This window comes from Salvelinus namaycush, chromosome 4 (genome assembly GCF_016432855.1).
Source record: "Salvelinus namaycush isolate Seneca chromosome 4, SaNama_1.0, whole genome shotgun sequence".
NCBI classification, from domain to species: Eukaryota; Metazoa; Chordata; class Actinopteri; order Salmoniformes; family Salmonidae; genus Salvelinus; species Salvelinus namaycush.
This window is the reverse complement of record NC_052310.1, coordinates 27,311,300-27,324,616: the sequence shown is the minus strand read 5'-3', so window position 1 is coordinate 27,324,616 and position 13,317 is coordinate 27,311,300. Positions and strand designations below refer to the sequence as shown.

The window sequence follows — 13,317 nt, the reverse complement described above, 5'->3', positions numbered from 1 at the left end:
TTCTCTCTACTAGTCCTTTTACAGTGATGTATTTACGTGTAGTAGCATAATGAAACATGTATCACATATTTTGTACTACAATATTTAATGATTGTACGAACAACTACACAGGGAAACTATCGGTATCTTGTGTGTGGGTGATCTAAATGAATGTTCCTATGGTATTTCATAAACAAATTAGTTATTTGAACCAATGATTCTGCAAGTGCAAGGTTTCTTTAAAGATATGAACGCACAATGCAATGTTTTGAACATTGGACAGCCTGTGTTACAAGTGATGACCGTTTTGAGTTTTGTGTCTAGAGTTTTGAAAAATGACCACAAGGTTCTGAAATTAGTGCCAAAGTGATTGTAAAAAACTGTAAATTACAACTATCCAGAAAGCTAAACTTCCGCGATGCGGATTTAATAGAGCCCTAGGTATAGGGGGGAGGAATAGGGCACAGAGACAGAGAGCGAGACAGAGAGAGCGAGAGAGCATACAAGTAGACATGACCATTCAACAAAGTCGGTCATGACTAACTTAACTCAATTATGATGACTAACCATTGACAGGACTGACATGCACTGAATTCGAAAGAAACACAGCCTGTGTAGCGGACGTCACTGTGCATTGCTTAGCTGTACCAATTCCTTCTGCTCTAGCTCACACCAAGACTAGAACCCGGGACATTTGCCTTGCAGACACGTGATCGCTGTCCTGATACATTCTAACCAGTCGCAAGTTTTCCGGCTGAGAAGTGAGATTCACAAATCCACATCTGTTACACCTGCAAGTATAATGCTTTTTAACTCGTTATAAACATGCATCAGCCTTTATAATGTCTTATTATAAAGGTTTACAACGTGTTATGTGTCTCTATGTATCCAAATTTCAACTGACTCAAATGGCTCTTATTTTGTCATTAGTCATCATAATGATAAGACATTATGAAGCTCAAATGCTCATGACAAGTCTTAAAATGCATTACAACTGTATCATAATTCTGCTCCCGAGTGGCGCAGTGGTCTTAGGAACTGCATCTCAGTGCTAGAGGCGACACTACAGACCCTGGATCGATTCCAGGCTGTATCACAACCGGCCGTGATTGGGAGTCCTATAGGGCGGCGCACAATTGGCCCAGCGTCGTCCGGGTTAGGCCGTCATTGTAAATAAGAATTTGTTCTTAACTGACTTGCCTAGTTAAATAAAAAAATTGTCAAAACGCTGTTACACAACATACATTTGCTGCTTTGGCTTAGAGTATGTTTTTGCAATAGTGAAAATGATGCATGTATGCTGTGTCTGATAAAGATACAGGCAAATATAATGAATAATACATGCACACATAGCAGACACAATTAGCATGTGGCACCACTGGGATTTCATAGAGTGAAAGTGCAGCATGCTAGGCTAATCTAATCCATATTTATGGGCTCTGCAGTTGTTTTTATATCCTGCCACTATGTCACCTAAATTAGACAGAAACACACATGGAGAAAGAAGTGGGTGGGAGAGAAAGCGAGAGGGTGTGCGTGTGAAATCAAGGGAGAGGGTGGAAGGTGATGAAAGCCAGGGAAAGATGTGGGTGAGAAAGGAAAACGAGAGAGAGACACTATTTGGATAATCTGGATAGTCCATCTGTACAGATGGTCATACTATCAACAAACTACTGTTGATAAGCAGCTGCTTGCTAAGGTTAAGGTTATGGTTAGAGTCAGGGTTAGTAGATAGTTGAAATGTTTCTGCCTCTCCAAATAAAGTGTTACCTTCTGTTTTGTATGCACAGGCATTTGTGTGTGTGTGTGTGTGTGTGTGTGTGTGTGTGTGTGTGTGTGTGTGTGTGTGTGTGTGTGTGTGTGTGTGTGTGTGTGTGTGTGTGTGTGTGTGTGTGTGTGTGTGTGTGTGTGTGTGTGTGTGTGTAAGAGAGAGTGTGTAATAGAATGTGCTGCCTGTCCACCGACCCGATCGTCTGATTTTCCTCTTTAACTAAATCCTTGATCAAGGGACCAAGACGACCAAATTGCCTGGCTGTCTTCAGCCGCCTGGAACTGGGAAGGATGTACTGTACAAATATGGTTGTGTCCCAAATGGCACCATATTCCCTATATAATGCAGTACTTTTGACCAGGGCCCATATGGCTCTGGTCAAAAGTAGTGCACTATGTAGGGAATAGGGTGCCATTTAGGACTTTGCTTATGTGCGGTCAGGTGCGAGAGGCCAGTTGCCCAGGGAAACCACTCGATAGCTGTTGAAGGCTCCAGAGATAATTTACACTGTATTGTCTTATTAGCCCTCAGAACACAAGCAACCTTTACTTCATGTCCTCTAGAAGAAAACCAGCGAAACAAACACATAGAGACAGAGAGACACAGACCGGGACACAGAGAGAGAGAGGAGGCAGGGAAAGAGAGAGAGAGATAGCGGGGAGGCAGATAGGGAGTCAGTGAGACAGAGAGAGAGAAGCAGAAAAAAATGGAGGGTGGAGGAAGGGAGCGGCACTCTATTGCCCTCAGAATACATTATCAATTTCCTATTACCGTGATGGTGGCTGACATTTTCAGCTCCTTGGCGAACACAATGGCTGTAGCGGTGATAAAAGGCTGTTTGAATTTAATCCTCGCACTGGGAGAGTGGCACAAACCGAAGCTTCAATCAGTGAAATAATTTATTTAAATGAAGACACTTCAATCAGTGAAATACGCCAATCCAAACATGCAAATTAACGTACACTATATATCCAAAAGTATGTGGACACCCTTTAAAATTAGTGGATTCAGCTATTTCAGCCACACCCGTTGCTGACGTATATAAAATCAAGCACACAGCCATGCAATCTCCATAGACAAACATTGTCAGTAGAATGGCCTTATTGAACTCAGTGACTTTCAACGGGGCACTGTCATAGGATGCCACCTTTCCAACAAGTCAGTTAATCAAATTGAATAAACATTGTCTGTCCTGGGCTGCAACACTCACTACCGAGTTCCTAACTGCCTCTGGAAGCAACGTCAGCACAATAACTGTTTGTCGGGAACTTAATGAAATGGGTTTCCATGGCCGAGCAGCCGCACACAAGCCTAAGATCATCATGCGCAATGCCAAGCGTCGCCTGGAGTGGAGTAAGCTTGCCGCCATTGAACTCAGTGGAAATGCATTCTCTGAAGTGATGAATCACGCTTCACCATCTGGCAGTCCAACGTTTGTCAAATGCCAGGAGAACGCTACAAGCCCGAATGCATAGTGCCAACTGTAAAGTTTGGTGGAGGAGGAATAATGGTCTGGGGCTGCAGCATACAATGGTACAGCATATAATGACTTTCTAGATGATTCTGTGCTTCCAACTTTGTGGCAACAGTTTGGGGAAGGTCCTTTCCTGTTTCAGCATTACAATGCCCCCGTGCACAAAGCGAGGTCCGTCCAGAAATGGTTTGTAGAGATCGGTGTGGAAGAACTTGACTGGCCTGCACAGAGCCCTGACCTCAACCCCATCGAACACCTTTGGGGTGAATTGGAACGTCGACTGCGAGCCAGGCCTAATCTCCCAACATCAGTGGCCGAACTCACTAATGTTCTTGTGGCCGCAGCAATGTTCCAACATCGAGTGGAAAGCCTTCCCAGAAGAGTGGAGGCTGTTATAACAGAAAAAGGGGAACCAACTCCATAATGTCCATGCATCTGGAATGAGATGTTCAACGAGCAGGTGCCCACATACTTTTGGTCATTTAGTGTATCAATGGGTGATTTTAGATTAATTGACACATCGGTTTGGTGTCAGCCACTCCAATATATTCCCTGATACAGATTTTGTATGCAGGTCATGGATAAGTAGAGACGGTAAAACTAAATTCGATAAGCCCCTAGATTATTAAGATTCTTGAGAGGACAGATGAAGAGATAAAGCAAGAAAGTTCCTGAACAGTTGTCACTGATGAATATCACACAATCACAGCACCTCCATTCCCCACCGAGAGCCATGAATCTCAATAGATCTCATTAATCTCTATACAGTGCCTTCAGAAAGTATTCACACCCCTTGACTTTTTCCACATTTTGCTGTGTAAAATATATTAATTTTAGATTTTTTTGTCACTGGTTTACACACAATACCCCATAATGTCAAAGTGGAATTATGTTTTTCAAAATACATTTCAGTCTTCTGTGATGTTTATAATGACTATTATATAGCCTGTAGGAAGGGTACCACATGAGGGAGGAGGATGTCTTCCCTGTAACGCACAGCGTTAAGATTGCCTGCAATGACAACAAGCTCAGTCCGGTGATTCTGTGACACACCGCCCCAGACCATGACGGACCCTCCACCTCCAAATCGATCCCGCTCCAGAGTACAGGCCTCGGTGTAACGCTCATTCCTTCGACGATAAACGCGAATCCGACCATCACCCCTGGTGAGACAAAACCGCGACTCGTCAGAGAAGAGCACTTTTTGCCAGTCCTGTCTGGTCCAGCGACGGTGGGTTTGTGCCCATAGGCGATGTTGTTGCCGGTGATGTCTGGTGAGGACATACCTTACAATAGGCCTACAAGTCCTCAGTCCAGCCTCTGTCAGCCTATTGCGGACAGTCTGAGCACTGATGGAGGGATTGTGCGTTCCTGGTGTAACTCGGGCAGTTGTTGCCATCCTGTACCTGTCCAACAGGTGTGATGTTCGGATGTACCGATCCTGTGCAGGTGTTGTTACACATGGTCTCCCACTGCGAGGACGATCAGCTGTCTGTCCTTTCTCCCTGTAGTGCTGTCTTAGGCGTCTCACAGTATGGACATTGAAATGTATTGCCCTGGCCACATCTGCAGTCCTCATGCCTCCTTTCAGCATGCCTAAGGCACATTCACGCAGATGAGCAGGGACCCTGGGCATCTTTCTTTTGGTGTTTTTCAGAGTCAGTCGAAAGGCATCTTTAGTGTCCTAAGTTTTCATAACTGTGACCTTAATTGCCTACCGTCTGTAAGCTATTTGTGTCTTAACGACAGTTGCACAGGTGTATGTTCATTAATTGTTCATGGTTCATTAAACAAGCATGAGAAACAGTTTAAACCCTTTACCATTAAGATCTGTGAAGTTATTTGGATTTTTATGAATTATATTTGAAAGACACGGTCCTGAAAAAGGGATGTTTTTTTTTGTTGCTTAGTGTATGTATATATATATATATATATATATATATATATATATATATATATATATATATATATACACTAAGCAACAAAAATAAAGGGAACACTTAAACAACACAATGTAACTCCAAGTCAATCTCACTTCTGTGAAATCAAACTGTCCACTTAGGAAGCAACACTGATTGACAATAAATTTCACATGCTGTTGTGCAAATGGAATAGACAAAAGGTGGAAATTATAGGCAATTAGCAAGACACCCCCAATAAAGGAGTGATTCTGCAGGTGGTGACCACAGACCACTTCTCAGTTCCTATGCTTCCTGGCTGATGTTTTGGTCACTTTTGAATGCTGGCGGTGCTCTCACTCTAGTGGTAGCATGAGACGGAGTCTACAACCCACACAAGTGGCTCAGGTAGTGCAGCTCATCTAGGATGGCACATCAATGCGAGCTGTGGCAAGAAGGTTTGCTGTGTCTGTCAGCGTAGTGTCCAGAGCATGGAGGCGCTACCAGGAGACAGGCCAGTACATCAGGAGACGTGGAGGAGGCTGTAGGAGGGCAACAACCCAGCAGCAGGACCGCTACCTCCGCCTTTGAGCAGGAGGAGCACTGCCAGAGCCCTGCAAAATGACCTCCAGCAGGCCACAAATGTGCATGTGTCTGCTCAACCGGTCAGAAACAGACTCCATGAGGGTGGTATGAGGGCCCGACGTCCACAGGTGGGGGTTGAGCTTACAGCCCAACACCGTGCAGGACGTTTGGCATTTGCCAGAGAACACCAAGATTGGCAAATTCGCCACTGGCGCCCTGTGCTCTTCACAGATGAAAGCAGGTTCACACTGAGCACATGAGCACATGTGACAGACGTGACAGAGTCTGGAGACGCCGTGGAGAACGTTCTGCTGCCTGCAACATCCTCCAGCATGACCGGTTTGGCGGTAGGTCAGTCATGGTGTGGGGTGGCATTTCTTTGTGGGGTCGCACAGCCCTCCATGTGCTCGCCAGAGGTAGCCTGACTGCCATTAGGTACCGAGATGAGATCCTCAGAGCCCTTGTGAGACCATATGCTGACACATGCACATTTGTGGCCTGCTGGAGGTCATTTTGCAGGGCTCTGGCAGTGCTCCTCCTGCTCAAAGGCGGAGGTAGCGGTCCTGCTGCTGGGTTGTTGCCCTCCTACGGCCTCCTCCACGTCTCCTGATGTACTGGCCTGTCTCCTGGTAGCGCCTCCATGCTCTGGACACTACGCTGACAGACACAGCAAACCTTCTTGCCACAGCTCGCATTGATGTGCCATCCTGGATGAGCTGCACTACCTGAGCCACTTGTGTGGGTTGTAGACTCCGTCTCATGCTACCACTAGAGTGAGAGCACCGCCAGCATTCAAAAGTGACCAAAACATCAGCCAGGAAGCATAGGAACTGAGAAGTGGTCTGTGGTCACCACCTGCAGAACCACTCCTTTATTGGGGGTGTCTTGCTAATTGCCTATAATTTCCACCTTTTGTCTATTCCATTTGCACAACAGCATGTGAAATTTATTGTCAATCAGTGTTGCTTCCTAAGTGGACAGTTTGATTTCACAGAAGTGAGATTGACTTGGAGTTACATTGTGTTGTTTAAGTGTTCCCTTTATTTTTTTGAGCAGTGTATATAATTTATTACTGTGCCAAAATGGCACCCTATTCCCTACATGGGGCACTATTTTTTGATGCAGACATTGTCTCTCATGCTGGTGACAATCTAATTTCCCGCAGGAGATCGATAGTCTATTCTATACAACTCCGTCACCCACGTGCGGCTTTAGAGAAAGTTTTGAAGTCGCCCAGACGAACAATCTGAGGCTTGCGTCACTTCTGGGGGAGGGGTCGATTAACATAAATACCCCCTGGTGATGACTCCGACCTCAATCTGTCACTGCAGCTGAAGAGAGAGAGGGAAGGCGGAAGGGAGTGTGGGAGAGAGGGAGATAGGGAGATAGGGAGGGGGGAGTGAGGGAGAGAGGGAGATAGGGAGGGAGGAGCAGGGAAGGGAGGGAGGGTGAGAGATTGAGAGGAGAGAGAGAGGGAGTGAGTGATAGTGAAGGATGAGGTGAAGGAGAGGGAGGGGAGAGAAAGAGAGGAGGGGAAGACAGAAAAGGGGTTGACAAAACATGCAGATGAGAGTGAAACAGACACTGAGAAATGAAAAAGAAAGTGTGTGTTTGTTTGTGTGTGTGTGTGTGTGTGTCTGTCTGTCTGTGTCTGTCTCGCGCCTGTGTGAGAGAGCGAGACAGAGAGAGAGAGAACAAAGAGGACATAAATAGAAAGGGAGCCCAGAGTACAGGGGTGAAAGTAAGGCGGTACGTCAGGTACGACGTCCCAGCAAAATAAATTGTGGGGGTACACCGTAACGGTAAAACATGAGCCTATCACAATAGGTCAAGAAAACTGTAGGCTATAAAACCATTATTTATCGTTATAGCATGTTTTGGAAAAAGGAAAACATCACAATATATTGTTTTTGTTAATACATTGCATTCAGTGGGAATAGGTAGGTGTCAAATGGTTAATGGTTTTGTCCTTGGGAAAATATGACTGTCACATGGTTGATGTTTTTGTTAATGCATTTCATTCAATGGGAAAAGATGAGTGTCACAGACAGACAGACAGACAGACAGACAGACAGACAGACAGACAGACAGACAGACAGACAGACAGACAGACAGACAGACAGACAGACAGACAGACAGACAGTTTCAAGTATCTAGTATTTTTACATTTTTTATTTAATCTTTATTTAACTAGGCAAGTCAGTTAAGAACTAATTATTATTTACAATGACGGCCTACACCGGCCAAATCCAGACGACGCTGGGCCAATTGTGTGCCGCCCTATGGGACTCCCAATCATGGTCGGTTGTGATACAGTCTGGATTCAAACCAGGGTGTCTGTAGTGACGCATCTAGCACTGAGATGCAGTGCCACTGTGCCACTCGGGAGTCAATCTAAAATAATGTGACGATATTCTTTTCAGAATTCATTCTAACAAGTCACTTAGTTTCTACATCCAATAGAGGTAAAAAATGCTTTTAGGCCAATTGCATTCAAATTTCATATTCCAGGTCATGACCGTCCTCCAGCAGCATCAGATGTCTCTTTCCAATCACCACTGTTTTGGAGGCTGGAAATATGTTGCGAGTGGATGAATGTGCGTGGGTAGCCTAGTAAAGGAGCCCTTTGAAGTGATTGTTTGACAATCAGATGAAAATATCATGACTGGCTGTGTTTTTGCCACAATAAAAGGTAAAACACTTTCTAAGTGAAATGACAAATCTTTACGACTAGGCCCACAGAGATCCTATTGAATTAATAGGGAAAGGGAAAGGGGATACCTAGTCAGTTGGACAACTAAATGCATTGATTCTATATGTAATTTCATGATTAGGCCCCTACATTATTTTGGTACATGCGCAAGCGTGTGCACACATAGGAGGTCCCGTACCAGAAATAAATGAAATCTACTTTCAACCCTTCCCAAGTATAATACTTACCTGAGTGTCTTTCTGTACATGTCCTCCTCTGTGATGCCCAGGTAGGTGAGTCTTTCATTCCACACAGGGTTCAGGGTGTTGTGCACGATCTTGGTCTTCAGTTTGTTCGCCTGGGAGTGTTGAAGATCACAACAAAGCAGGGTTAAAACAGTAACAGCAAACCCATACCGATTTACATTGGCCCTAACGGGCAAAGTACCAACCTATTTGGGAAACATTTCATGGCACAGGATAACCTTGTCAATAATAAATAACCAGTGGCAAGGGATTTCCCGACTCCAACAACGGTTATGTGTAAAACTCGTTATAGGTGCAAAATAAATGAGACTTTTGATGATAAGGCTATATCAATATACTGTATGTAATGTGTGCTAATAACAAAAGTGGACCTTGCAGGCGCCTGGGAGCAGGTGCAGCTTGACGTAAGGATCGGCCAGGCCATTGAAATCCATTGGCTTCAGACCCTTGGAGGTAGAAGGGGGATGGGGAAAGAAAAAAAAGAGGATAGAGAGAGGGAGAAAGAGGGGGATAGAGCATGTGGTGGGGAGGAGAGAGAGAATATCAAGTCCAACTGACAACATCGATTGTGCACAGTCGAAGCCCTACACGGGTGGGCATATGAACAATTTATTATAAAACCTCTCCAAAAATCTATCTTACTATAGTAGAGGATAATAATGGTAGAGGGGACAGGGTAATGCAGGATTACATGTAACGGGGATTGCGTAATCAGAATACAAATTTGAAGGAACTGTAATCAGCGCAGTTACAAAATAAATCTGATTACAGTTACATTCTTAAAAACAGCTGATTGCATTTGGGATTACTTCGTATCAAAGAGGGAAAATTGATCAAACTTTGTCAGCATTGCTGTCATTTAGAGCACCCTCAAGATTCTCACATGCTCTCAAATATTATAGTGTTCTGCTGATTGCCCATCAATGGTGGATGGCTTCTCTTGTATTCAAACGGGTTGAATGAATAGGCAAGACTTCCAAAACATTTACACCTGGCCTTCTGGTCAATCAGACTGCTTTGTAGCAGTCCACTTTCACTCTCTCTCTCTCTCTCTCTCTCTCTCTCTCTCTCTCTCTCTCTCTCTCTCTCTCTCTCTCTCTCTCTCTCTCTCTCCTTCGTGTGCTCCGTTGCGGGATCATTTTTGTTGTGATTGTTTTTCCTTGCGATTTATTTATTGCGCAAGGTCTTGAAAGCGACAACTGTTGTTACTGTAAAAGAGAAGAGGGTCCCCGCTTTCTTTTGGTCAGAATTTGATTGATCAACTCTTAATATTGAGCAAAGGGTACTCACGTCAGCCATTCAAGGTGAGTGAGGGCATAGGCCTATTCATTAAATTTACTGATATTGTCACGTTCTGACCTTAGTTCCTTTTTTATGTCTCTATTTTGGTTTGGTCAGGGCGTGAGTTGGGGTGGGCATTCTATGTTTTGTTTCTATGTTTTGTATTTCTGTGTTTGGCCTGGTATGGTTCCCAATCAGAGGCAGCTGTCAATCGTTGTCTCTGATTGAGAACCATACTTAGGTAGCCTGTTCCCACCTGTGTTTGTGGGTAGTTGTTTCCTGTTCTGTGTTGTGTCACATGATAGGACTGTTTCGTTTTTTTATTTTGTATTTTCAGTGTTCAGTTTAATAAATTTAACATGGACACGTACCATGCTGCATTTTGGTCCGATTCTTCATATTCCTCGTCAGAAGAGGAAGAAAATCGTTACAGATATCAATTACACGGCTAACTATTAGTAGCCTAAATATTAGGCTAGCGTTTCCCAAACTATGTCCTGGTGACCCCAAAGTTTTTTTTGTCCCTAACTCTTCACAGCTGAAACAAATAATAAACTCATCATAAAGCTTTGATTATTTTAATCAGCTATGTAGTGCTAAGGGCAAAAAACTAAATGTACACCCCTTCGGGGTCTTCAGGACCAGGTTTGGGAAAAGCTGGGCTAGGCTATATTATCTAACTAACCACTTCCTCAGGTGGTGAATTAGCCCCCAAATGAATCAACCTATGGAATATTAGTGTCCAAAGAGATGTAGACACTAATCTAGTGAATTAAAAAATAAGAAAAGTCTGGAACCCTGTTTCGATAATAAAATCGTAGCACCATTTGCCTAATATCGTCAAACCCAACATTCATGACGATCACTGTTTAAAGTTTCAAATAAAAATACCTGGAATCATGCATTCCTGCTTGAACATGTTAGATGAAAGGCTCGTATATTCAAAAACTTGATTTACCTGTGTTTATACATATTTCCACGCTATGAGGTTGGAATAATACTTAAGTATATTTGAGCAATTACATTTACTTTTGATACTTACAGTAAGTATATTTAAAACCAAATACTTTTAGACTTTTACTCCAGTAGTATTTTACTGGGTGACTTTCAATTCACTTGAGTCATTTTCTATTCAGGTATCTTTACTTTTACTCAAGTATGACAATTGGGTACTTTTTCCACCACTAGTGGCAGGTGGAGGATAGAGAGAGAGAAGCTTGGAGAGAACAATTTCTCTGAGACTGGGGGTTTGAGTGTAGCTACCTTGGCTTTGATTACGGTGCAGTGTAAGGAGCTGGTGGCTCGCTCATACAGCAGGTCAAACTCCAATGTCCCCAAGGCGGCTGAAAGACAGTAACAGAAATAAGACGTTCATGTATGATTCCTTTATCCCACAAATCTATGTGATGGTTCTGGTCTCCACCCCATTACTTCACTTCATTACTCAACCACGTTACTTCACTTTTTTACACCCTGATACTTTATCCTTGTTACTCCGTTACGCCACCGTGTTATTCCACCTGTGTTACTCTACTCTGTCACTTCACTCTGTTACTCCACTCTGTCATTTCGCCCTGTTAACTCCATCATGTTACTCCACCCCTTTATTCCACTCTGTTACTCCACCCTGTCACATCACCCCGTTATTCCACTCTGTTACTTTACCTTATTACTCCCCCCCTATTACTTCCCTCTGTTATTCCCCTCTGTTACGTCACCCTGTTAGTCCACCCCATTACTCCACTCAATTACTCTACCCTCTTACTCCACTCTGTTACTCCACTGTGCTTCTACACCAACTTACTCCACCCTGTGCGACCCACTTACTCCACCCTGGGTATGTACTGTCTTACTCTACCCTGTTAATCCACTCTGATACTCCACTCCACAACCCTTCCACTCACTGCTGTCATCGCTGTCACAGCTGTCAATCTCGATTGATGTGTCCATGCTACTCATGGCCGACAACGTGCCCCCTCCGCCGTCTCCTGTTGCCCCCGCCAACAGTGGGGACAACAGGCCACCGCTGCCCCCTCCTCCTCCACCTACTGCCCCTCCTCCGCTGCTGGGGCTGAGTGTGGCGGGAAACCCAGATGGATTGGCTGGATTCAACTCAGAGACGGAGGAAGTGGGCGAGAGGCGGGGAAAGTAGGCAGAGATCTGTCGTATGGGGCGGATTGGCCCGGGACAGACGTCAATGGCCATGTGTTCCTGGATGGAGATGGTCAGGCGCTTGTTTCCCTTTCGCACAGTCATAGGGCTGGAGGGGGAAAGAAACAGTTGTTATAGTCAGGAAATAGACACAAATCATGATATTGACCTTGCGGATATATTCAGTTGTGGTACTTAGTCTTTGATGACATCTGATCCTTTTTCCATCTAACCACTTTGTGTTTTCCAACTCAGTCCTGGGGTTGTACGTAATCAAGCGATTCAGTGTAAGTTTCCACATTTTGTTGTGTTACAAAGTGGGATTAAAATGGATTTAATTGTCATTTTTTGTCAACGATCTACACAAAATACTAACAACATTAACATTTGTAAAAAACACTTATACAGTATATCTTCATTAGATAAGTATTCATGTTAGATAAGCATTCATGAGTCAATACATGTTAGAATCACTTTTGACGGTGAATACAGCAGTGAGTCTTAGAGATTTCTACACCTGGATTGTGCAACATTTGCTCATTATTCTTTTCAAAATTCTTCAAGCTCTGTCAAATTTGGTTGTTGATCAATGCTAGACAACCATTTTCAGGTCTTGCCATAGATTTCAAGCAGATTTAGGTCAAAACTGTAACTTGGTCACTCAGGAACAATCACTGTCTTCTTGGTAAGCAACTCCAGTGTAGATTTGGCCTTGTGTTTTAAGTTATTGTCCTGCTGAAAGGTGAACTAATCTTCCAGTGTCTGGTGGAAAGCAGACTGAACCAGATTTTCCTCTAGGATTTTGCCCGTGCTCAAATCCATTCCGTTTCTTTTTTATCCTGAAAAACGATTACAAGCATACCCATAACATGATGCAGGCACCACTATACTTGAAAATATGGAGAGTGGCACTCAGTAATGTGTTGTATTGGATTTGCCCCAAACATAACACTTTGTATTCAGGACAAAATGTTTATTGTTTTGCAAAACAATGTGTAGTATTACTTTAGTGCCTTGTTACAAACAGGATGCATGTTGCGGAATAATTGTGATTTGTACAGGCTTCCTTCTTTTGACTCAGTCAATTAGGTTAGTATTGTGGAGTAACTACAAAGTTGTGGATCCATCCTCAGTTTTTTCCTATCACAGGCATTAAACTCTAACTGTTTTAAAGTCACCATTGGCCTCACAGCGAAATCCCTGGGCGGTTTCCTTCCTCT

General features: G+C 43.8%; 1 protein-coding gene across 1 annotated transcript in view; it reads right to left on the bottom strand.

Annotated features, from left to right (window-relative positions):
* LOC120045564 (double C2-like domain-containing protein alpha) overlaps nucleotides 1–12,202 on the bottom strand; it is a 46,132-nt gene extending 33,930 nt beyond the window's left edge. The window contains exons 1-4 of the mRNA XM_038990468.1: nucleotides 11,851–12,202; nucleotides 11,210–11,289; nucleotides 9,037–9,111; nucleotides 8,648–8,757 (exon numbers count right to left, since the gene is read on the bottom strand). Coding sequence (XP_038846396.1) covers nucleotides 8,648–8,757; nucleotides 9,037–9,111; nucleotides 11,210–11,289; nucleotides 11,851–12,202 — 617 coding nt within the window. The remainder of the gene's footprint in view (nucleotides 1–8,647; nucleotides 8,758–9,036; nucleotides 9,112–11,209; nucleotides 11,290–11,850) is intronic.
* Between the last annotated feature and the right edge of the window lie 1,115 nt (nucleotides 12,203–13,317).